This window comes from Callorhinchus milii, unplaced genomic scaffold (genome assembly GCF_018977255.1).
Source record: "Callorhinchus milii isolate IMCB2004 unplaced genomic scaffold, IMCB_Cmil_1.0 Scaffold12, whole genome shotgun sequence".
Taxonomy (NCBI): Eukaryota; Metazoa; Chordata; class Chondrichthyes; order Chimaeriformes; family Callorhinchidae; genus Callorhinchus; species Callorhinchus milii.
The window spans coordinates 20,033,214-20,056,019 of NW_024704753.1; the positions used below are offsets into that span (position 1 = coordinate 20,033,214).

The 22,806-nt window shown below is 37.5% G+C and overlaps 2 protein-coding genes across 7 annotated transcripts in view; both read right to left on the bottom strand.

Moving 5' to 3' along the window:
• Positions 1–221: 221 nt before the first annotated feature.
• On the bottom strand, positions 222–10,304 carry LOC103176778 (dynein axonemal heavy chain 12). Of its 6 annotated transcripts, none has more exons than XM_042339455.1 (11): positions 10,144–10,304; positions 9,717–9,760; positions 8,639–8,789; positions 7,513–7,565; positions 6,056–6,187; positions 4,543–4,701; positions 3,642–3,887; positions 2,888–3,059; positions 1,807–2,350; positions 1,408–1,561; positions 222–890 (listed from the first exon to the last, which is right to left on the bottom strand). In XM_042339455.1, exons 3-11 carry the CDS (start codon positions 8,758–8,760, stop codon positions 712–714), a joined length of 1,761 nt encoding a protein of 586 aa, XP_042195389.1. In that variant the 5' UTR covers positions 8,761–8,789; positions 9,717–9,760; positions 10,144–10,304; the 3' UTR covers positions 222–711. The 6 variants fall into 6 exon arrangements, with proteins under 6 accessions (XP_042195389.1, XP_007888733.1, XP_042195387.1 ...); XM_007890542.1 differs by having other exon boundaries at positions 9,717–9,778; XM_042339453.1 differs by having other exon boundaries at positions 10,019–10,304.
• A 911-nt stretch (positions 10,305–11,215) lies between these two features.
• The window catches only part of dnah12 (dynein, axonemal, heavy chain 12), a 55,852-nt gene continuing 44,261 nt past the window's right edge, over positions 11,216–22,806 (bottom strand). The window contains exons 59-73 of the mRNA XM_042339718.1: positions 22,501–22,641; positions 21,407–21,565; positions 20,757–20,901; positions 20,346–20,496; positions 19,004–19,257; positions 18,228–18,368; positions 17,983–18,120; positions 16,160–16,393; positions 15,338–15,529; positions 15,069–15,172; positions 14,312–14,516; positions 13,242–13,379; positions 12,764–12,855; positions 12,553–12,620; positions 11,216–11,911 (exon numbers count right to left, since the gene is read on the bottom strand). Coding sequence (XP_042195652.1) covers positions 11,721–11,911; positions 12,553–12,620; positions 12,764–12,855; positions 13,242–13,379; positions 14,312–14,516; positions 15,069–15,172; positions 15,338–15,529; positions 16,160–16,393; positions 17,983–18,120; positions 18,228–18,368; positions 19,004–19,257; positions 20,346–20,496; positions 20,757–20,901; positions 21,407–21,565; positions 22,501–22,641 — 2,353 coding nt within the window. The 3' untranslated portion in view covers positions 11,216–11,720. The remainder of the gene's footprint in view (positions 11,912–12,552; positions 12,621–12,763; positions 12,856–13,241; positions 13,380–14,311; positions 14,517–15,068; positions 15,173–15,337; positions 15,530–16,159; positions 16,394–17,982; positions 18,121–18,227; positions 18,369–19,003; positions 19,258–20,345; positions 20,497–20,756; positions 20,902–21,406; positions 21,566–22,500; positions 22,642–22,806) is intronic.

Consider the following 22,806-nt stretch of genomic DNA (forward strand, 5'->3'; position numbering starts at 1 on the left):
TATTAACCTGACCAATTTTATCCATTAGTGCCTCTCAGTCATTGTTCTGACTCTGCATGTTCCAATTGTAAAGATATAGTGATAAGATACCTTCATTTTCAATAGTTCCATGAGGTAGAATCTTTCAATTTGTCATTGTGGTTTCTGATTATAAATACTTATTGAGAAGTTAATGAATAATAATAATACTTGCATTTAATATACCGCTTTATCGCATCATTGAGGCATCTCAAAGTACTTCACTAAGTAAGTAATAATAAATAAACAATAATTATCAGAAGGAGCTGGGTAGCTTCTCTTGCAGCTCTAAGCAAAGTTAGCGTCAGTACACAAGGTTCTCAAAGAAAACCCCCAAAAGCCCAGAGTATTTGGTTTAGTTCAACCCGACCACCTGCTTGGCTTCTCTCACCAGAAAGTAATTCTTCGGGTATAAAGTTGCACTTTTCCTCTGAAATGTTATTTGTTCAGTTCACACATCGTTGTGACACAGGCCTTTCTGCTTTCTTATGCACAATTTTAAATTAGTCACCACAAAATAACATGATGCAAACTGAAGATTAAACCATATTTTTATGTGGCTAAAGTTTATGTAAGGCTTCAAATGAAATAGCTTCGGTCTGTTTTCATTGCACTGTCAAAGCTGGCAATGATCTACAAGTGTAATTATTCAACTGAGAACTGGTAACTAACCTTTAAAATACAAAAAATGCACTATGAAGGACTGAGGAGGTATTTTTGCCCATAAAGGTCATGTTCTTTATAAAGAATGTATTCCTTCATCCGATTCGGCAATGGCATGAATGTCATAAATATCGGACATCGCAGCCTCAACCGACCCATGCATTTCCGGATCTTCAGTCGAGAAAGATGCTTCAAAGAACGTGGGTTTTCTGTAAGCAACAACAACACCAATATTATATTTGTATAGCAAAGGTACACAAGAGAAATTCAGAAGAAGATTGAGGCACTTGTGAAGTTTACATGGTTCAAATCAAACAATTATGAAACCAGCATATTTTTGAGGCAAGTTGCCAACATGCAGTCGATTACTTGTTGGCTCAGCAGCAAATTTACAAGGTTAATTTTCTCATGTCCACACCACGTCATGTCCATTCTCAACAGTGCTGCGGCACCAGCAGTGGATGGTATCTGGAGCCCAGGGGGAGAGGAGAGTGCGGGGAATACTGTCCTTTCAGTCTTGTCACTTACTCTTCATGTAAATGTGTTCAGCTTATTGATGCATATCTACTGGATCATGTTATTGTGCATAAAAGGCGCAATCTAGTGATGATTGTGGATGCTTACAAAAGGAAATGGATGTTGGAACACAGATAATTTAATATTGTGTTTCACCAAATATCCTAATTGTGTACTTTAATTACTTGAAAACCAAAGTCAGAAACATACCCATTAAATGTTTTATTTCTGGCCACTCATTTTGTTGTTCAAGAATATCTTTCAGTTTAAAGCAGAAACGGACGTGATCGACATAATCCAGCATCACACAGACCACTTTCCCAGACAGATGTTTGAACCAAGGCAAAGTAATGACTTCACAAAACTGAAAAAAAATCAAAATTAAAAGGTGATGAAAATATTAACATTTCCCTACCTGCCTTTTTAGCACAATATGTAGTGCATCAGTCTGGTAATCTTGGTAATCTGAAGGTTTTGTTTAGAGGGATAACTACTTGAACTATTGGCGTCGTGGAAACTATACCTTATTTAGCACCTAGCCTGGAAATGCTGTGGAAAACCTGTTTAATTTTACACCGGAAAATGCGTCCAGACTGTGTGAGTTCCTACCATATTGTCTTTAATGACTGTAGGGGTCCATCCTTCAAAGTTATTCTCGGGATGACTGTTGTCACTATGTGGGCAATCAAAGCACCGAAGGAGATCATATCCATAACTGAACAACATTCTCAGCATAATGTCATCTTTCAAGGCGTATTGTAGAGAGGTGGGGAAGTGCATACTGTTGATTTTGCTGTAGTAATTGACATTGGCACCATGGCGAAGGAGGATGTTCATGAGCTCATAGTTGCCCATCCTTTGTGCGAGTTGCAGACAGTTGATGGGGTCTTGGTTAGGCAGAGCCCCAGCTTTCAGGAGCAGGCGGGTTGAGACGATGTCATTATTGGAGACGGCAAAATACAGAGCAGATTTTCTCTCATCATCGTAACCCTTGCAAAGTCTTTGACTGAGCCTGAAATTGACGTCAAAATGAGATTGGAGAAGCAGCTCGAGACAATGTGGGTGACCACCTGCTGCTGCAGAATGAACTGGACTCATCCCACTCTCCTTAATAGCAGAGTGATCTGTCACTGGGATCAGCTGTTTCAGCACTCTAGGGAAATCAAATCAGAATACATTCAACAATGAAGGTATTGTCTTGTCCCCTTTGTTGTATAAAAGGCCCATGTTATTCCACAGGTAAGTCTCAGAGTTGCTCAGTACATCACCCAATTTGCTGTGTGTGAGGCTAAGTAGTGAGTGTTGACAGATCTGTTCAATCATGAAAGGTATTGACTGAGTCCCGATAACGAGAGAGATTCCCCTCTGGAAATTCAATGATCATCAACACAATGTAATCGGAGGTGAGGTGTCAACGTAAAGAGAAGTGAAAACCGACAAATCAACATCAGTGATCAAATAGCAGCAATGAACCTGAGTCATAGTCAGTGCAGCTCACACTTACAGCCAAAGAAAGAATGCAGTAAAACTACTTCTAAACTTGACCTTAATATTACGGAAACGCAAACCTTGAATTTCCATACATTACAGTCACAGTATTTATAATTTAAACCTTTTAAAATTCCTTTTTAAATAAACCTCTTGTTGCTTAATTTTTTTCTCTAAAATTCCAAATAAAAGTTTGTCTCACTGGCAGTGGCCTCTGTACGCCGCCCGGTGAATGGGGAGATGCCCCGAGTACTTGGGAACGTTGGCATCGGCTCCATGTGCCAATAGCAGCGACACACAGTCTGGGTTCCCAGAAGCAGCCGCTTCAAATAGCACCGACACCCCATCGGAGGCTTGAGACAGGACATCCGCTCCTTCACAACAGAACAAAGTTAGTCCACTAATAATAATAATAATAATGCTTGCATTTCATACAGAAACTTACTACATTGTTAAATCACCTCAAAGCACTTCACAGAATATATTGTAAGGTGAATTAGCTGTATTTTGTGATTTAAGATAGGAACTGTGCTGACTGGATGAAAGCAGAATGGCTAGAAAACTGTTCTTTTATTTCGAGGACATGAGTTTGTGTTTTGTACTTGAATTTGAACATGAAAACGCACTGTGTGGGTCATTCAAAGTTACTGCAACTGTAAGGATAAAAGTCTGCCATCTGATGATGTAAGATGTACCTCAACACTTCCAACTAGCTGACAATCCACATTAAAATACTCAGACCTACTATAACTATTCAGTTCCTAATATTCAAATGTGCTCTTGTTTAACCATCCAACAGTTAGGAATGTGCAATAAGTACCTGTGTCAAAACCAAATCTATCCATTTACTTAGCTTTGATGGATATTGGATCACTTCTTCAAGCTTTGTGCATCAGACATTATTGTGGTCTGGTAATAAGAGCCTACTGATCAATATCTTACATAAAATTCATTACCCTTTTTAAGCAAGATTTCCACCACTTCAGTAAATCCATTCTGTGCAGCCAGAGCTAGTGGGGTTATTCCATAGGCACTTTGGGGATCTACAGCTGCTCCTGAGCAGATTAATAAATTCACCAGATCTTTCTTCGCCAGTCTGGCAGCGTCATGCAGAGCTGTCCTTTGGTTAACGCACTTAAAGTTCACTGTCGCACCAAAATGTATCAGCATTGAGGCAGTGTCGTATGCTCCACTTCTGGTGGCTTTGAGAGGAGCAAACACACTGTGTTAACTCGGTTATATACATTAACTGGAAACCACAAGTTTCCCATATGAACTGGATTGTGATCATAACTATTTAACTTTCGAATTAAAATAAACAGAGAAACATTTATATGGTAACCACCAATCATGTTATATCCAGCCTGTCCACTTTCAGCAACTATTGCTGGAGTCCCTACTGCCTCTGGGGATAATAATAATATTAATAATAATCCTTGCATTTGATATAGTGCTTTTCACGTCTTCTAGACATCTCAAAGCGCTTCACAGAATATACTGTAAAGTGAATTGACTGTATATTTGTGGGCGAAATGCGGCAGCCAATTCGCACAGCAGTGTCCCACAAACAGTCGTGGATTGAAGTGACCAATTTATTATTGTTTTTTTTCTTGAGGGATTATTATTAGGCGTGTGGAGTGTGGAAACAAGATTAAATTCAGATTTTTATTTATAAATAGTTTCAGATCTTGAACATTTCTGCAGTAAATTATAAAGGAAATATACCAGTGATGTTATCTTATGTGGAGGATTTCTGATCTCTGTAAACTGAGGGAAGGTGAGTAGGTAAATCAAAACTACCAAATTAATTCCAATGTATTACAAACTTAACCAGGAATAACTTAATTTCAGACTTACCCACAACTAAAGGAGAATTGCCCTCTTTATCCTTACAATCGGGGTTACAACCATTGGTAAGGAAATACCGGACATTATTTATATGATTCAATTCCACTGCCACAAACTGGGGAGTTTGACCCTTCAGGTTTTTCTGTTCACGAGCGATGGGACAAGAGCCTGCAACGGAATGTGGAATTTCAACAAGAACATTGAATGAAAAAAACAAAACTTCTAAACATTTATCAGCCCAAATAAAATGAGAATTTCTTATTCTACGTTGTATCAAATATGTTTAATCGCTATTGGTTACATGAAGCACAGATTTGCTGTTTTCACCTGGAGAAACAGCACTGTGATGTATTCCCCCTTTACCCCTGCACCAGGAGCTTAAATCTATACTGATAAAATAAAACAATGTCTGTCTGCGCTTCAAGAAGGATCTCAATAACTGATTGATATAGAGACATGATTTATACGTCATCGGAAAGGTTGTGCAACTGGAAATGACAAGGGCATATTTTATTTTCGGGTCCTCCCACTGAGTCCTCCCACTGGAGTCCTTCCAGCTGTGTATAGATAAAGACAAAATGTCAGTCTGTGTGTCAATCTACATTCCATATTGGATCCTTTGGTTGCAAGTGAAGCTGCAACGGGTATTTCTCTCCAGTCACACTTGTACGCACTCCAACAAAGAGTCCTCCCAACCAGGAGACCTCCCGTCTGTCTGTCTGTCTGTCTGTCTGTCTGTCTGTCTGTCTGTCTGTCTGTCTGTCTGTCTGTCTGTCTGTCTGTCTGTCTGTCTGTCTGTCTGTCTGTCTGTCTGTCTGTCTGTCCTGTCTGTCTGTCTGTCTGTCTGTCTGTCTGTCTGTCTGTCTGTCTGTCTGTCTGTCTGTCTGTCTGTCTGTCCTGTCTGTCTGTCTGTCTGTCTGTCTGTCTGTCTGTCTGTCTGTCTGTCTGTCTGTCTGTCCTGTCTGTCTGTCTGTCTGTCTGTCTGTCTGTCTGTCCTGTCTGTCTGTCTGTCTGTCTGTCTGTCTGTCTGTCTGTCTGTCTGTCTGTCTGTCTGTCTGTCTGTCTGTCTGTCTGTCTGTCTGTCTGTCTGTCTGTCTGTCTGTCTGTCTGTCTGTCTGTCTGTCTGTCTGTCTGTCTGTCTGTCTGTCTGTCTGTCTGTCTGTCTGTCTGTCTGTCTGTCTGTCTGTCTGTCTGTCTGTGCATCAATCTACATTAGATATTGGATCCTTTGGTTGCAAGCAAAGCTGCAACGGGTACAGCTAGTAACATATATTTACATAACCGAATAAAGAACCTATTGTTTACAAACGTTCGTGCTCAACATTGATGGCTGAACAGGAGTCTGGATGATTCTCAGGCTGTAACAGAAGTTTTATTCAGTGTTTATCCATGTTCTACTCTTTGTGATAAAGGGTACCAAGCGGTTATTTACAGTATTCACCATTCCAGCAGCAGTTTGTAGTAATATACTGTATCTCTAGCCAAATTGTGTATCACATTTCTGACATGAACACATTCTTACTTTGGAAAGTAATTTCCAGAATTGATGGATTGAGCTGTGCAGCTGCTTCATGTAGAGGAAGCCAACCTCTTTCATCTGCTTCATGAAATGCAGAGCGATGAATGGAGAGTTGGCGCAAAATTGTCTCTTGGCCTAGGAATGAAATAAACTTTAGTTTATATGGTTTAAATGAGGGAGTTTTATTGATAGCAGCAAATATTTTAAGAACTTAAACTGCACAGCAAGTAAGCAACTGCCATACCACTTTCCTGCAGAACACATTGCATACCACTTTGCGCGCACACACACACACACACAAACACCGCACTGTGTTAGCACTCACATCAATTGTTACCTTCATCAACCTCATCATTCCTGTAAATTTAATTTGATTTCATTGAGAAAAAAGCAAGATTACAAATAATAATAATAATCCTTGCATTTGATACAGTGCCGTATCACATTGTTGAGATATCTCAAAGCGCTTCACAGGATATACTGTAAAGTGCAGTGCCTGTGTCTTTTGTGGGTGAAACGCAGCCGCCAGTGGCGCACATTAGTCTCCCACAAACAGTCGCGGAGGGAGTAACCAATTAATGGTGAATTGAAACTACTACAAAGGGAACATCTGAGCAAATCCTAAGCATAAATGATCACAGCTTTACATCTGTCAGCTCCTCAAGACAGTGCATAGTGAAATCAGCATAATTGTACAAAACAATTTGCCCAACCATCATGAAATACCTTTGAGCTGCAAATCCCACAGTTCGTAAGAGCATAAGAAATAGGAGCAGGAATAGGCCGTTCGGCCCCTCAAACCTGCCCCGCCACTTAATAAGATCATGATTGATCTTTTAACTTAATTGTATTTCCCCGCCGTGTCCCCATATCCCTTAATTCCTTTAGTTTTTAAAAATTGAAGTATTGAACTGTTCAAATAGTTCAATACCGCTAAATGGTTATAATCATGACAACACTGTGAAAATAACTGACCTATTTCATAATGTAAACAGTAATTGAGGGGTCAACACATACCTCTGAACTTAATACTGAAGCAATAGCTTCCCTTCCTCAACTCACAGCTCCTTGACAAAAACAAATGCAACTAAAATGAAAATTAATAAATTTCACATATTCATATGATGACACAAACATGATGATTCTGCAAAATCTTAATTGAGATGTAGTGTTTGGTATTTCAATGTGCTTACTCCTCATCTCTTAGTTGTAAAGATATAACTCAGTTAATAGTCTCCTAGTACTTACTGAAGTAAGCAGAAGCTTGGAGACTTCTTCAATATTGGGAGATGTCTCCAATGTTTACTGACAGGATTTGCTACTCTAAAAAGACTGAATGCAAAACAAAGATGCAAAAAAGCAGCCAGGTACAAGCAACATAATAATACTGAATAAAATTCACTTTTTTTTTTAGAAACTCCATTTAACACCAAACCATCACCACTTGCAGATGTATTCACCTGTCCGTATTGCTGTGACAACCTGCCTGTTTTCTTCACTTTGTTTTAAGAATCTGCACAGAAAACAAAAATAACATTTCAGAACTCTACACAAATAAATGTTAGAAGTTCAATATTAGTCTACACGGTTAACACTTGTATTTGGCAGAGATTTGCAATTTCGAGTGTTTGAGCCGGCCGATCAATAAGTGAAATAGTTTTCATTTCTTAGTTTGGAAATCAAGATGGTGAAACTATTATTTTTAGCTTAGGTAAAACTTGAGATGTTATTATCAATTTATAAACTACGCTAAATAATATTAATGACTAATAGTGACTTCTGGTTAATTATGTGCTTTATTCCATTCAAATCCAGAATAACATCACTATTCGGTGTAGAAATGTTTACATTAAAATTGTTTCCATGGAGCGTGCGGCTCTGGTTTGTTTCTCCAGTAGATTTCTCAGGTCTACCAGTTATAGTCAAGGAGCCTCTCTGATTCTTCAGTGGTCAAATGCATCATTGAGTTATACAGAGACCAAGAAAACTTTCAAGTCTTATATTCAACTAGTGCTATGTTAGCTGATCTGGTCTCTGGCTGTAAGAGCATCACATGTAGCTGAGGGTTTGAAAAGCCAGGGTTCAAGATCTTAATTCCTCTCCAGTGACCTCTGCTGTAAAGTGTGTGTGTTATGCATGTGTGTCTGTATATCTATGTATTATTACATGTGTGCAAAACCACTACACTTAAATATTGCGCTATTTCCAGGTGCTGTGAAATTGTAAAAATATAATTGAATTTTAAATGTATAAAGTCACATTATTTTTAACTTAAAACTGCACTCCATGCAAGAACATAATTGCTAAATTTAGAGAATGGAACAGAATAGTGCTGAGCAACATCAACAAATTCGACGCCTGGAGCATTAAACCCCTCTCTTTAATGTTGATGGATATGATGTTAAACATAGAAATGTATTCAATGACATCCTACAAATACATCTTGCTGCTAACTATAGGAAACTGATTACTTTTACATTAAAGCATGCAAGCACTGATTGAATGCATTAAATTTATTTCTAATGAAGCTACATCTGGTGTAATGTGACTTTATATGGGCTAAATGTCCGTTTATTGGTATTGTACCTGCAATCCTCCATTGTCACAGAAGATGTGAAAGGATAAGGATATGGGCAATTTTCTTGCAGGCTTTGTTCTATTGCATGCTGCATTATCTCTTCATCTTCCCATTCTCCCCACAGCTCCATCTTAAATGCTCATAAGTGCAATTCTGCAGCTATGAATTGTAAACAGGACAACAACTTACATTTATCTAGCGCCCCTCATGCCGAGTAATGTCCCAGAGTGCTTGCTGTGATAGTGTTTGTCGGTGATCAAGAATGCTTGTAAATATAAAATTAAATTCACAACTTAGTCCTGTAGCTCAGTGGTTAGAGCACTCGTCTTGTAGGCAAGAGGACCTGGGTTGATTCCCGGGCAGGTCAGCAAAACGTTGGGCAAGTTTCCTTACTCCACACACAAACTTCTGTTTACCCAGCAGTAAATAGAAACCCGGTTGTTAGTCAATTGGCAGATCGCTTTTCCAAGGGTTATAATTGCTTAAAAAAAAATTTAAAAAATAATTTTGTCACACAATCACTCTTTGTGGGACACAGTTATGCTCAATTGGTTGCCGTGTTTCGTCCACAAAATATAGTTAATTCACTTTACAATACATTTTGTGAAGCGCTTTGAGACGTCTTGAAGATGTGATAAGGCGCTATATTAAATGCAAGAATTATTATTATAATAAACAAAGTGTAACGGATGTCTGTCAGCGTTTTAATGGCAGAATCACGGTTGCCTTTATCAAGGTCTCTGTTGCTTTCCCACATCTAAGAAATTAATTTCCTAAATGAATATGTGAAGAAGAAAATTCATCATGTTTCTTTTATTATTGAATTTATCTTTTGTGCACAGAATAAATGACACTGGACTGCATGTCAGAAAATAACCAGCAACAATACTTTGTACCGTTACTTAATTAATCCTAAAAATATTTAAAAAAAACTTATGACCATTATAGGTACATGAAATTTACAACTAAAAAGAGAAAGGTTATTTTCCCCAGTATAAGAGAACATTGCCAAGTTCAGTAAATTGATGAACAGCAGAAAATATACTGTACTAAAAGGTGCTAAACAAAGGCTGAGCTTCTTCTTACCTCCTAGAAGATTGGTTTCAGACTGGCACTGACAGTGTCCTTCCCTGGAAAAAGTGCTTGAGCTTGAAACGCGAGTTCAAAGAAAACAACAACTGCATTTATACAGCGCTTTTCACTTTGGAAGGATGTCCCAAAGTGCAGAACACATCAGCTACTTTAATATAACGCTTTGTTACTATGAAGACTTAAAATTAGACTGTGAATTTCTTTTGCAAAATAATTATGATTACAAAAATACAGAACTTATACTAATTTTATGGTATCTTTGCTTGCAGTTGTGGAGTGAAAACAACTAGACTTACAAGATTCAACTGTCCTACTGTTATACAGTTATACTGTACTGAAGATTCTATCAAAGCTTTTAAACTCAGAAGACAAAATAAATTTAATCAACTTTTCCCAAGGTTTGGGAAGGGCTTCTCCTCACTTGATGCTTCTTTAGTTTACAGCACGGCTGCAGAAATCCTGACCGCATGTTTCTCAAGGTCAAATTGACAACACTGACAAAACCAAGTACAGTCCTAAAAATATCTGCACCAGCCTTCTTCAGTTTCTCTCTCGCTGAGCCCTTCCCCCATGTGCTTCTACTGCTGCAGGGAGTGAAACTGATCCAATGTCATAACATGCAGCAACAGAAGAAGAAATTGCTATTCCATATGACTCAGGGGCAGGAGTGAGAAATCAGTCCACACATAATCCATAGACAGGAGCAAGGAGTTACATTACACTGTTTTGTTGTTGTGGTGTTTGGTTAAGTAAGTAACTTGTGATGTTTGAGAAGCTAATATTTCTGTTTGTTTCAACATCATTCTGCCTGAGTTCCATGCAAAAGTGGCAGGTGCTGTATGAATGCAAGCTGCTGTTTTGGGCTCAGCAATACCAGAACAGGAAGATTTAGCACTTTCATATTTTGTGACTTTAGCTGTTCATTCAGCCAAACAATTTTGTTGATTCATGGTTCTGCCATTATGGCTATTTTGGTCTAAGTCTGTGGCAAATTTCACAAGCTAAGGCTGGTCTCTTCCACATGAACAAGCTGCTTCGAGCAGAATACTAACTAGTGGTTTCAAAGTTTTACAAATATTTTTCAAATTATATTTCTCTATATTTCTGTCATTCTATTCGTCTCTTTTTTTCCCTTAGTCTATTTGGAACAATGAGAAACTCACTTCTCTTGTGATGATTTTGTTGGACTTAACATCAAGGAAGGTTTGGATTCAACCTCCTTCCTACAAAATCTGGCTCATAAATCTCAGATGGCCTGAGCTTGCCATTATCCGCCCGTTCAACAAATTATTTTAATTTATTACCACTTCCCTCATCACATTAATTGTAATCACTAGTAACAGATTGATTTTACAATATGATTGCTCTTGAAACTCTCAAAAAACATTGGCAAAACCACATGCTGAACGTTACTAGTTACTGGAATGTAATAACATTAGAATTGGAATGATGACTCTTGTCTTTTTCAAGTATGTAATATAAAAACCAGAGAATTTGAAATTACTACTAATAAATTTAATACAAGGATACAGAAGAAAAAATATTGTTATTGCCAGAATAAAGCACAAATTGTACAAAATGCAAAGAGTATAGTGATGTTTTTTTTCATTTGACTAATTTTGGAGAAATAGGAAAGAAACTGGAAAGATTCCAATAATATTGCTAATAGTAGCATTAAAACAGATAATACATTTACACACATTCATATGATCAAAATGACAGATCTGGGACTCCATTTTCAACTTTGACGCCTAAATCTTTCCATAGCACATAGAAATCCACAGGCTTCTTTTTTGCTGCTTGTGAAGCTCTATACTAAAACCTCTATGAAAATATTTTCCCATATTAATTCTTCTCTGAATAGATGTTGCTTTTTTCTAAACAATAAAATAAACCCACAATGAATGATGTTCTGCCTTAAAGTGCTCAACAGTTGATGTCCCAGAGATTATAATCAATGGAAATAAATTTTAATTGTTTAACAGAAAATCAATACCACTAATTATCCAGCTGGCATAGCAGTGCAACTCCACGTTTGATCCAGTGCTGAACTGGTTTGTTTGTCGGCAGAAGCAATGCAATAACAAAGTTGGTTGAATGGCCGGTGGTGGAGAGAGTTCCTTTGCGTTCGCTTGTTTTGTAGATTGGACACATGTAGTCGGTTACTTTCTTAAAATCTGACTTTTGACCTTCAAAAGGAAGAACCAGTTTGTTTAGCTTATCTGCACTTATTAGATTTGAAAATAATGTCATTGCAAATCATTCAGAAATTAAACAGAAAGGGATTTGTTTTTGAATGTATGTGATTTTTTATAACCCTTATTTTCTTTAAACTGATATGACATCAATAAAATTAGTATAATAGAATCATTCAGCCCATCGTGTCTGTGCCGGCTCTTTGAAAAGAACTACCCAAATCAATCCCATTCCCCTGCTCTCTCCCCATAGTCCTACAAACTTGTCCTCCCCAAATAATTATCCACTTCTCTTCTAAAAGTTGTAATCAAATTGGCTTCCATCACCCTTTCAGGCAATGCATTCCATATCCGAACAACTCACTGTGTGAAAAGCTACTTGAATAAATCATGCGGATTTAACCATAAATTGAAACAAGTCATTTTAACATTGTAAATGTCACTGAGAAGGCCATAATTTGATTTTGCGCCCACTTTTTGGGACCTTACTTTCAAGACTGATCAAATACATCATTGTAACTAGGTTCTAGAAAATGTAAGGGAGAATGTTTTCCGATTGTGGCTGCCCTGGAGGGAATTCTAACTGTAGTTTGGTCCACACTCAATAATAGCTTCCCAGCATGTTGTCTAGTTACCTGGTTTTATCCAGACAATTGGCATTGTACTAAAGAGGACTTTTGGAAACTGTTCGGCCAACAATCCCCTAAAGAGAGAGTAAATACTTTGCATCAGTAATAAGTTATAACCTGTTGGACTAGTGTCAGTACGTTAGATACACTGGGCAGGGCGAGTTCAGTTAGATACACTGAACCAGGAGGAGGAAGAAGTTAGGGCTGATTTACATACAGGTTTCGGTCCCATCGAGCACCATCAAGGAACAATCCATGAATGTACGCTCCATCCAATGGAGAGCGATTAATTGTGTCTGTGTTCAGAACCTGAGGAAAGACAATAGATTTCAAGTCAAATGAAAATAAGCTTGAACTTACAAGTATGTCATCTTGCAACATAACCTTCTCTGTGAAAGCAGAAATAGCTATGTGGAATTTTCCAGTTGTAAGAAAGGATATAGTTGCATGATTACCAGGATACAACAAGTTCTCTGGTTATTTCCTGATCGATTCTGATCTGAAATACAATACTATTAGCTTTAATATTCATTTTGCTTCCCATCTTCACATTAGAAATAGAAACTGGACATTTTGTAATGCTAATTATACATTAACATCCGACAATGAAGCAAGATTCATCCACCATTCTGCCAAACTCGAACAGAGTGAGTGAAGAGTCATGGGAGAGAGGGAGGGAGAGAGTGAAGGTTTACCTCAAACTGGAATCCCAGTAGGTCAATAGGGATGGTGTATTTTCTGGCATAATTCTGCATGACTCCAGTCAAGAAAGCTTGGGTAAAAAAGAACCCAGAGACCCAGAACATGCTGGGTTTTCCTTCATCAAACCAGTCCTGTCAAGTTTAATGCAACACATTCAATTGTTGAGCTTCTGAAAGCATCAAATATATCATAACTGAAATAACAGCAACTTGGCAATTCATTGCCATATTTTAAATAGCTTGAAGAAATTTTGGTCAGGAGCTGTGTCTGTGCGGTGGGCATCATGGAAGCTAGATTGGAGGGGTTTACACAGGGAGTGCTGGGAAAGGAAAGGGCGAAGCTGAGAAGCAACGACTCGTTCCGGGACTTTGGAGAGAAAAGGAAGGTTGGAGATGGGGCGGAATTTGGAGAACAGTAATGGCTCAAGGCAAGTTTTTTTGAAGGTGCGGGTGATGATCCAATTTTTAAGGGGGAGGGAACGGTGCCAGTGGACAGACAGAGGTTGATGATGTCTGTTAGAAGCGGAGCAAGGAGGTGGAGCTGGGAGGTAAGGAGAGGGTCAAGGGAGCAGGTGGTGGGCTTCATTTGGGAACTTTGTCTTTTAAAAATGATAAGTAAAACAAAGAATTGCAAAGAAAGCTCATGATCACACTGCGAGCAATGACGTATGTCAGGGCTTTTCTCACATAAACAATAAGTAAAAATCTGCAAACGCTGCCCATTTGAATAAAAAAAATCAGAAAGTGCTGAGAATCCACAAAGATTCAGTCAGAGTCTTAAAAGGCAATATGGGGAATGTTTTGTTCATGAACATTCATCAGACTGTATAATTTAGAATTAATAATAACAATAATCCTTGCAATTGATATAGCAATTTATCACGTCTTCGAGACGTCTCAAAGCGCTTCACAGAATATACTGTAAAGTGATTTGACTGTATATTTTGTGACGAAACACGGCAGCGAATTGCGCACAACAGTGTCCCACAAACAGTCATGATTGAGTGACCAAATTATTATTTATTACTAATTATTTTGCAAAAAATAAACAGCACAAATGTTACCTGCAAGAATTTTAACCTGGCCATGAAGTCGTTGACATAGCTCCCAAGAGGCTTAAGACTGGGGTAGGAGCGTTTAGCCCAGGTATCAGGGAGCTTTCCCACCAGCAGGCTGCTGGCCAGGGCCTCCAGCTCAGAATTCATCACCACCAAACCTTTAATCGCCTTCTGAAGGTTCTGAAGAGTGGATCGTATTGTGCGGATTAAACTGCAATAGAAAACAATTCTATTAAATTGCAAAAATGTATATTTTTATAAACAGACTTCAAACACACCCCAACACTTAGAAACTATTTGATGGCTGCAATAGACTTTGGGCTTTATTTCATTATAAAGCTAAACATTTTTAACTATTCTGAGAACATAGTAATAATAATCTTTGCATTTCGTATAGCGCTTATTACATCAACGAGATGTCCTAAAGCGTTTCACAGGAATTATTGTGAACTAGAGCCAAACAAGGCAGCCCAATTAGCATAGCAATGAAGAACAAACAGCCATGAAACAAATGACCAATTTTATCTGTGGGATTATTAGCCAGAACACCAGGAGAAACTCCCTTTGCTTTTTGAATACAGCCATGCAATCTTTAACGTCCACCTGAACAGGCAGATGTGACTTGGGTTTAACGTCTCATCCAAAGGACTGGTGATAAATAACACAATTTTTACCTAAAAATAATTATTCTATTTAGATTGCTTAGTTGTACTTCAAATGTCTCAGTCAGATAGTATAAAACTCTGGGAAATACTGTACTTACTTATTGAATCGCTCCATCTCCTGCACTAACACTGTGTTCATGCTTTCTTCATAACGTACTGGGTATTTTTCTAGAGCGTCCGCAATATCATAATCTTTAGGCAACTAGAAATATTTACAACATTGATATCATTACTAACAAAGACACCAAATAGCAGGAAAATCACTCGGCTTTGAACGAATATCATGCATGCGCACTGAACATTATGCCATGGACTCTGACTGATATATTCTTCCACTTGTGTACTGAAGATAGTTACTTGTATTCACCTTTGCTAGAATATCATTTGCAATGTCAAATAGTGCATGGTCGCTGGAGGCAGAGGCACCTCCCTGTCCTGTTGACCCGCCCTGTGTCAGAAGCAGAGAATCAAACAGTGTCTTTGTTTGTTGCAGATCCTTTGAGATGTCCACGTTCTCATGCATGCCAAACACCTCTGGGTGCTGTGAGAAGGGCAGTTTCTGTAGAAACACATCAAGAAGAGATGTTAAACAGAACAGTGTTGTGGAACAAAGACAAGAATCTATTTTCAAAAGAGCTGAATAATAATAATAATCCTTGCATTTGACACAGCGCCTTATCATGTTTTTGAGATGTCTCAAAGCGCTTCACAGGATATACTGTAAAGTGAATTGACTGTATATTTTGTGAGCGGAACACAGCAGCCAATTGAGCACAGCAGTGTCCCACAAACAAAATGAAGCAGTAAAGGCCAATAAACCATTTCTCATTCTTATGTCCTTGAAAATATATAGAACCGCAGCGGTTGCTGAAATATTCCAGGAATAAACTGTAACCTATTTATTTCAGCAGTTTGGGACATCCTCCCGACGTGAAATGGAGCTCTATAAATGTAATTTTGTTGTTGTTGTTGGTTATCTTGATAATGAAGATCAAGAGCAATCTAAGAAAAGTTCAGAGAAAAATTCTCTGAATTGAAAGTGTCAGAGCTTTGTATAAAAAAGCATCAGTATAAAAAACAATATGATTTATATTAAGTCACACAGAAATTTTAAGTTATCAAACTCATTATCATAATTCTGTATATTGGCATAATATTAATAGTGAAAAAAGTGTGCAATATGAATTACCTTAATAAATTCAATGTAGTCCTCATAAGTCCCTTTAGGAGGTGCGTAGTAATTCCCACTGGGGGAGAACGCATACCTTGGGTTTTCAACTACATCAGGATTGTAAAAATCACTAAGAATTGTCATGAGCAAACGTCTGTCCCAGTCATCCGTCACCCGGCCCCCATAATTACACTCTCCAGTCAGGTACGTAATGGCTTCAAATGGAACCGTCTTATATTCATTAATGAAGAGCTGGAAACCATGAAGACAAACACAGACAAACAAACAAACAACCAACCATCAAATATATCACATACATAAGAACAAAAGAAATGCCTGACTCGCCTTCCACCTTCCTGGCGATCACATACACATATGTCCCAAACTCCCTATGTACTATATCCCATAATGTTATTTCCTAAAAGAAAACTATCTAATCTGTGTTTGAAAGAATCAACATTTCCTGCTTCAACCGTCTCCCTCAGGAGCCTGTTCCACAGGTTCACTATTCGCTAACTGAAATAGTGTTTGCGTAGATTCATTCTGAATTTTCTCCCCTTCAATCGCAGGCCATGTCCTCTGGTTTTACTATTCTGGAGAAGTTGGAACAGCCTGTCATGATCTCTATTGTTTTGCCCCTTTAGAATCTTAGAGACAGCAATCACGTTGCCTCTCAATCTTCTCTTATCCTGAGTGAACATGCCCAATTTACTTAGTTGCTCCTCATAGTCCAGTACTTACATTCCCTCAATTATCTTGGTTGCCCTCCTCTGTATCTTCTCAATTTCTCCAATATACTTTTTGTACTACGAGACCAGAACTGTACACAGTATCTAAGTGTGGTCTCATCAATGATTTATACAGTGGCAGGATTACCCCACAATTTTGGTTTGTTATTGATCTTTTGACACATCCCAAAAACTGGTTTCCTTTACTCACTGCCACAGAACATTGTTGGGAGAAACCTCAATTTATTGTTAATCAGGACTCCCAGGTCCTTTTCAATACATATTATTATCCTTCCATTCAAATAATAATCCCTTCCAAAATTTTTTGTCCCCATGTGAAGTACTTTACATTTCTCCACATTCAATTTAATCTGCCGAATTACCAAATATGTTCAAATCCTCCTGTAACCGATCTTGTTTAGCTCTGCAATCTACCACCTTCATTAGCTTGGTACCATCTGCAAACTAGCCACTGTTCTTGCAACTCCTAGTTCCAGATCATTTATAAAAATATTAAACAAACGAGGTCCCAAAACAGAGCCTTGTGGAACTCCACTGGTAAGACAAACAACCATCAAATACTGTTCAAGTTTCCAAGCATTCTGATAAACTGTAATGAGCACTATATGGGACTCAGTCACATCTGGTGCTCACAAGAAATGATCTGGTGAAACCGCTCTTACTAATCTCGCTGCCGATATGGGGAAGAATTCACAGACATTGGAGTAGTGACTTTGTCACTCGTATTATCCATTCAATAATTTGTTCTGAGTCATCAGAAGTAATACATCATATACAAATGCTGAAATTATTTAACTAATTCATTTATTTCCTTTACTTTCATCCAGGCTCACATGAATAAAAAGCATCATAGTATAATTACAATACTAAAGGCATTTGACTCATCATTACACAATATTTTACAATTAAAACTGTATCTCTCTCTCGCCATAAGTCATATTGCTTTATTTATTTGTCTTTGTAGAATTACAATGTATCTATTTTCAAAAGAGGTTTTTGAAAGAATTACAGAATAAATATTAAGCAAATCTGCTCCCGTGTCCCGAGATGATGAGAGAAAGTGTCAGAGCGTTGCCACGATTTCTTATTTACCTGTAACTGTCTGACACTGATACGCAGATCGGATTCATTAAATCCATAAGGAATGTTCCAGCCGAGTGGCCCGTACTTCCTTCTTTCTTGAACGAGAGCATGGAAAAAGCAAACACCAAACAAGAGTTTTTCCCAGATCTAGACAGAAAGGTACAAATGATCAGGATAATGCAGTTTTTATTTCAAGCTGAGAAACAATGGACAATTCTAATTGCATGATTCTGTTGGGTCTGATCTGAATATACCTGTTCCTTTCCCGGGCAGGCTTGGAAAAAAGCCTGGTCGGATATGGGATCAGACAGGTAGGATTGCAACAGGTTTAATCGGAGGCCAGTGGGAGGTTCGTTAGTCATCTTGACACCATTCTGCAATATTGTCACAGGAAACTAGGACAAAATAGAAATCCAACTAGATAAAATAGACAACATTTGCTACTTGTTTATATTGTGTAAAATCTACAATTAATTATATGAAGAAAGCTTGATAGTGATTAAAAATTGCATATTCCTCTCATAAAGTTTATCCCTCAACTACATTTAATTTAAAATTCTTCCTTTAGCTCAAGGTTTTAACTTCTGAATTGAAAAGACAAGTAACTTAGTACATTAATTAAACTTCAGCAAAACAAATTCCAGAAATTTTGCTTTGTTCATTCGCTAATGGACAATTAAAAATATGTAATAATTAAAAACAATTTAATGATTTAAATAAATAATTTAAAGTATATTTTGTTTTCTGTGTATGCAGCAATCTAGACAAAGACCATACTTCAACAAATATTTCATTATTCTTAATCAATTCATTACAAAAGCAATAACAAATTACATTTGTATAGCGCCTTTCACGTGAAATGAAACATTTTGTAAATGGGGGAATGTCGACTTAAATCTTAACTTAACAGGACCAATGATTATCATTTTCAATACTCACGTATAAAGAATCATAGTTAGTTGATTATCATTATTTTAATACACATCAGTTATATCTCTTTGTTCAGTAAACTATGACATCTGTTGAATACCTTCGGGGATGGGTAACTTGTCAGCCAAAGCCGGAAATCGGAATGAAAGCTGCTAATGGCGAACTCCTCACAAATCTTTTCCAGTGTTGGCATCCAGGACACAGCAAGATGGCAGTTCTGCAGACATACCCAGGTGCCTTCAACGATTGCTTCTTTAATCATTTTGGAAGCAATTGGTCCTTGTCCCTGACCAAGTGAAATAGCCTGGAATTTATCTCCAATCATATTCTTATCATTGGTGAATTTCAACAAACCTGTGAAAGTGTGAGAAAAATTGCATATTCTTCTCATAACGTTTATCCCCTCAATCACATGTAATTTAAAACTCTTCCTTTAGCTCAAGGTTTTAACTTCTGAATTGAAAAGACAAGTAACTTATAGATTCTTATGTATATACAGTGAAATCATACTTATACATGAAATATCCTAGTTATACATGAAGGGTCAACAAATGAGAATGAATCCATTTTGCCCCCATATTATTTTATGTAGTATTAGCTGCCAAGGCTAAATATACAACAAAAAACTATGTCTGACACAGCACCATCACGCTCAAACAATCAGTTACTTGAAGTGCGGTGAGGTATTATTAAGGCTTACTCGCCAGTTAATTAGGGTGCAAACAACAAGATACACAGTATTCCCCTCTCCTATAGACCTCTATTTATTTATCTATCCATTTATTTATCTATCTTTTATCTTTCTATTTATTTATCTCTTTATTTCCTTCTTCCTCGAGTATGAATCAAGTTTTTCTTAAAAACATTGATGCTATTTGATTCAACTTCGGTTTCACATTCATTCCACACTCTACCACTGGATCCAAACTGAAACAAGAAAGAATTTAAAAATAAACAAGTTTATAATAATAACAATCCTTGCATTTGATACAGTGCTTTTCACGTCATCTAGACGTCTCAAAGCGTTTCACAGAATATACTGTAAAGTGAAACACGGCAGCCAATTGTGCACGGCAGTGTCCCACAAACAGTCATGGTTTGAAGTGACCAAATTATCATTTTTTTTGTTAAAGGATTATTATCAGGCGTGTGGAGTAAGGAAACTTGCCCAAGGTTTCGCTCTTCCGGGAATCGAACCCAGGTCTCTCACTTGCAAGACGAGCGCTCTAACCACTGAGCTACAGGACTCCACAATTGGACTCATCAATGCTTATTTTTGCCACATTCTGTACAAAAAAACTGTATTTCTTAACCCCCCACCCCCCCAATAATTTTAGATCCAAATAGAGTTTCTCCCCCATATACACGTAATTGTCCCCCCTCCCGAGCAGTAATGAAACCACAACAGTTCGCACCTTCCTGACAATACGACAAACACTCACTTGCCATAGGATCAGCACCTGGAGACAGGATGAACAGCAGAGGTATTTTGGCAGTGGAATCCACATAGCTTTTCGCAAGATCAAATGGAGGCGGCTCCACAAACTTCTTCCCCAATTTATCAGTAACAAAATTTGTCACTGATGGGAGGATCTACAAGACAGAATATGAATAGTTCATTCAACAGAATAGTCAGGCAAGTGTGATAGTGTGATGTCCTGCAGTCCACAGTGGGGCGAATGCTGGATTAATCTGACATTCCTAGGCACTAATGCAGAAAGAAAAGTATTTAAAATTCTTAAGCTTTAGTAAGAAATAAAAAATTGAAACACGACCTTTCTGCATGGCTACAACTTTCCACAGTAAAGCTACAATCTCTTAAATCATTCTAAATATTCTTTTTCTTTATTTACCTTGTCAGATCTAAGACACCTCAAAATGATCATCTTCTGAAGCATATTGAGCTTTTCATTCCATGGTACTGGTAATGGAGCATTGTGTGGCTCTTTACTATCATAGATCTTTCTCCATTCGTTTGTATTCTGAGAGAAATGCTCCCTAGTTGGAGAACGTGAAATTGATTATTATGGTTATGCCAGTGTTTACATTTATTCTATTACATTATATAAATTCTTACATTACAAATGATATTATCTAATTAGAAAATCATTGAAATTTCAGCATCGAAGGGGGCCAACCAACCCAATGTGCTTGGCTGATTCCCTCTCATTCCTATAGGCACCAGCTGACAGCCATCAGTCAGTCAGTCATGTGCTTATACAGCACGTTACAGCAATGCAATGCATCAGGAAACTCACTTTCACATAACTAGAAATTGTAATTGCATTATGGTTTCTGTGTTTTTGTCACTGGGTTCTTGTTACTGTGTTATTGTTACTGTTAATTATAATTATAAGTATAATTCAGCAAATAACACATATGTGATCACTGCCAAGTGCTGATAATCTTAAAACAAATTTAATTGCCTAACAGAATGTCAGTCTGAACCAGTGATAAAATTAATGAAAAAAATGTTTAAATATAAAATTGACTATTTCTGTACCTCAAGCCATTGAAAACTGGTAGGTCATTCGTACGACAGATCTCATCCCAACTCTTATCCTGAAGCCAGGATGAGTCAGGGTTTGGTATATCATTCTGTAGCCCGATTCCCCCTGTCAGCAGGAACATAAACTCTGGGTACTCAATCTCCTCTTTTGCCCTGAATGAAAGTGCAAAAGAAAAACATCAATGTAGAAATGACAAGATTTAAGCAAACCTGAGTATAAAAAAACACCTTAAAATATAGAAACATGATATGGTGAAAGATCTCTTTCAACTCTAATATATTCAAGGCAAACGGAAGGTAACTCGCAGACTACAGGTCCCATTACAGCTTAAACTCCAGTGTGAAATAGTCCACAAATAACTATAAGAACCACGAGACTATTTTACAAATGATACAAGGCTGTGCCTGTGCCAAAGGATGGTCTAGTTCAGGAAAACACAGCTGCAACATTCCTGAATAATAATAATAATAGTGTAAACATGTTTATCTTGGGCATTACAAGGCTGATTGATTTTTATTGTATTTTATTTTTCAAAAAAAACATTTGACAAGAAATTTGCAGAGCTGCACTTCCATTCTTTTCTTCCTAATATTTATGGTAAATACAGCAGTTTTATCCAACCCTAGTTGAGTTTTGCCGGTTGTGGACAAAATTCTAACACAAATATGATTCCTTGAGATCTGTGGGTTTTGAACTTCTATCAAGCATAATAATATTATTATTATGTTATTATTACATTATTATTACATTGTATTATTATTATAAACAGCCAGATTGATAGTCAATTTATCCCAAGATGTGATGCCTCAACTTTAAAAGCATTTAAACGGTGGTGAAAGTTGCTCTGAGTGGATGATAAAATCAGACCATTAACAGGTATGGACCAGGTTGGTTTGACACAGTACATTACTCTACATTATAAAACCATCATGAGGTACAGACCAATTTAGTCAAAAAAGGATTAAAATGTTGGCAATTATGGTTAACAATACATGCAATTACATTGCATAATTGAAAGTGAATCATTCTTTAACTTTTTAATCAAAAAGTTACATTTGTGAAAATGATCAATAAGAAATATACTTACAACAGAAGATTAGAGCACAATCGGAAGGAGAACAGCAACTTATCCTTTTCAAATAGAGAGCGACAAATATTGGAGTACAGATTGTACGTGAAGTGATCATTCAGATAACGAAGCCTTTTCTCCAAGATTTTGGACTTGTTACTGGTGAGGACACATAACAGGACCAATGATTATCATTTTCAATACTCATGTATCTTGGTTATCATTTATATATTGTGGAATGAATGTGCAAGGCATCACTGGCAGTGAGGGAACAGATTAAAAACCTCAACATAATTATGATTCTTTTAGGCACCGTTCTTAAGC

What these genes read in the sequence shown, in the direction of transcription:
- LOC103176778 (XM_042339455.1), bottom strand. Translation starts at nt 8,760, where the DNA reads ATGGAGCTGTGGGGAGAATGGGAAGATGAAGAGATAATGCAGCATGCA. An exon ending in GTGACAATGGAGGATTGCAG is followed by an intron (nt 7,566 to 8,638) that starts GTACAATACCAA and finishes TTTTCTGTGCAG; the next exon opens with ATTCTTAAAACAAAGTGAAG. An exon ending in AGAAATAAAACATTTAATGG is followed by an intron (nt 891 to 1,407) that starts GTATGTTTCTGA and finishes TGTTGCTTACAG; the next exon opens with AAAACCCACGTTCTTTGAAG.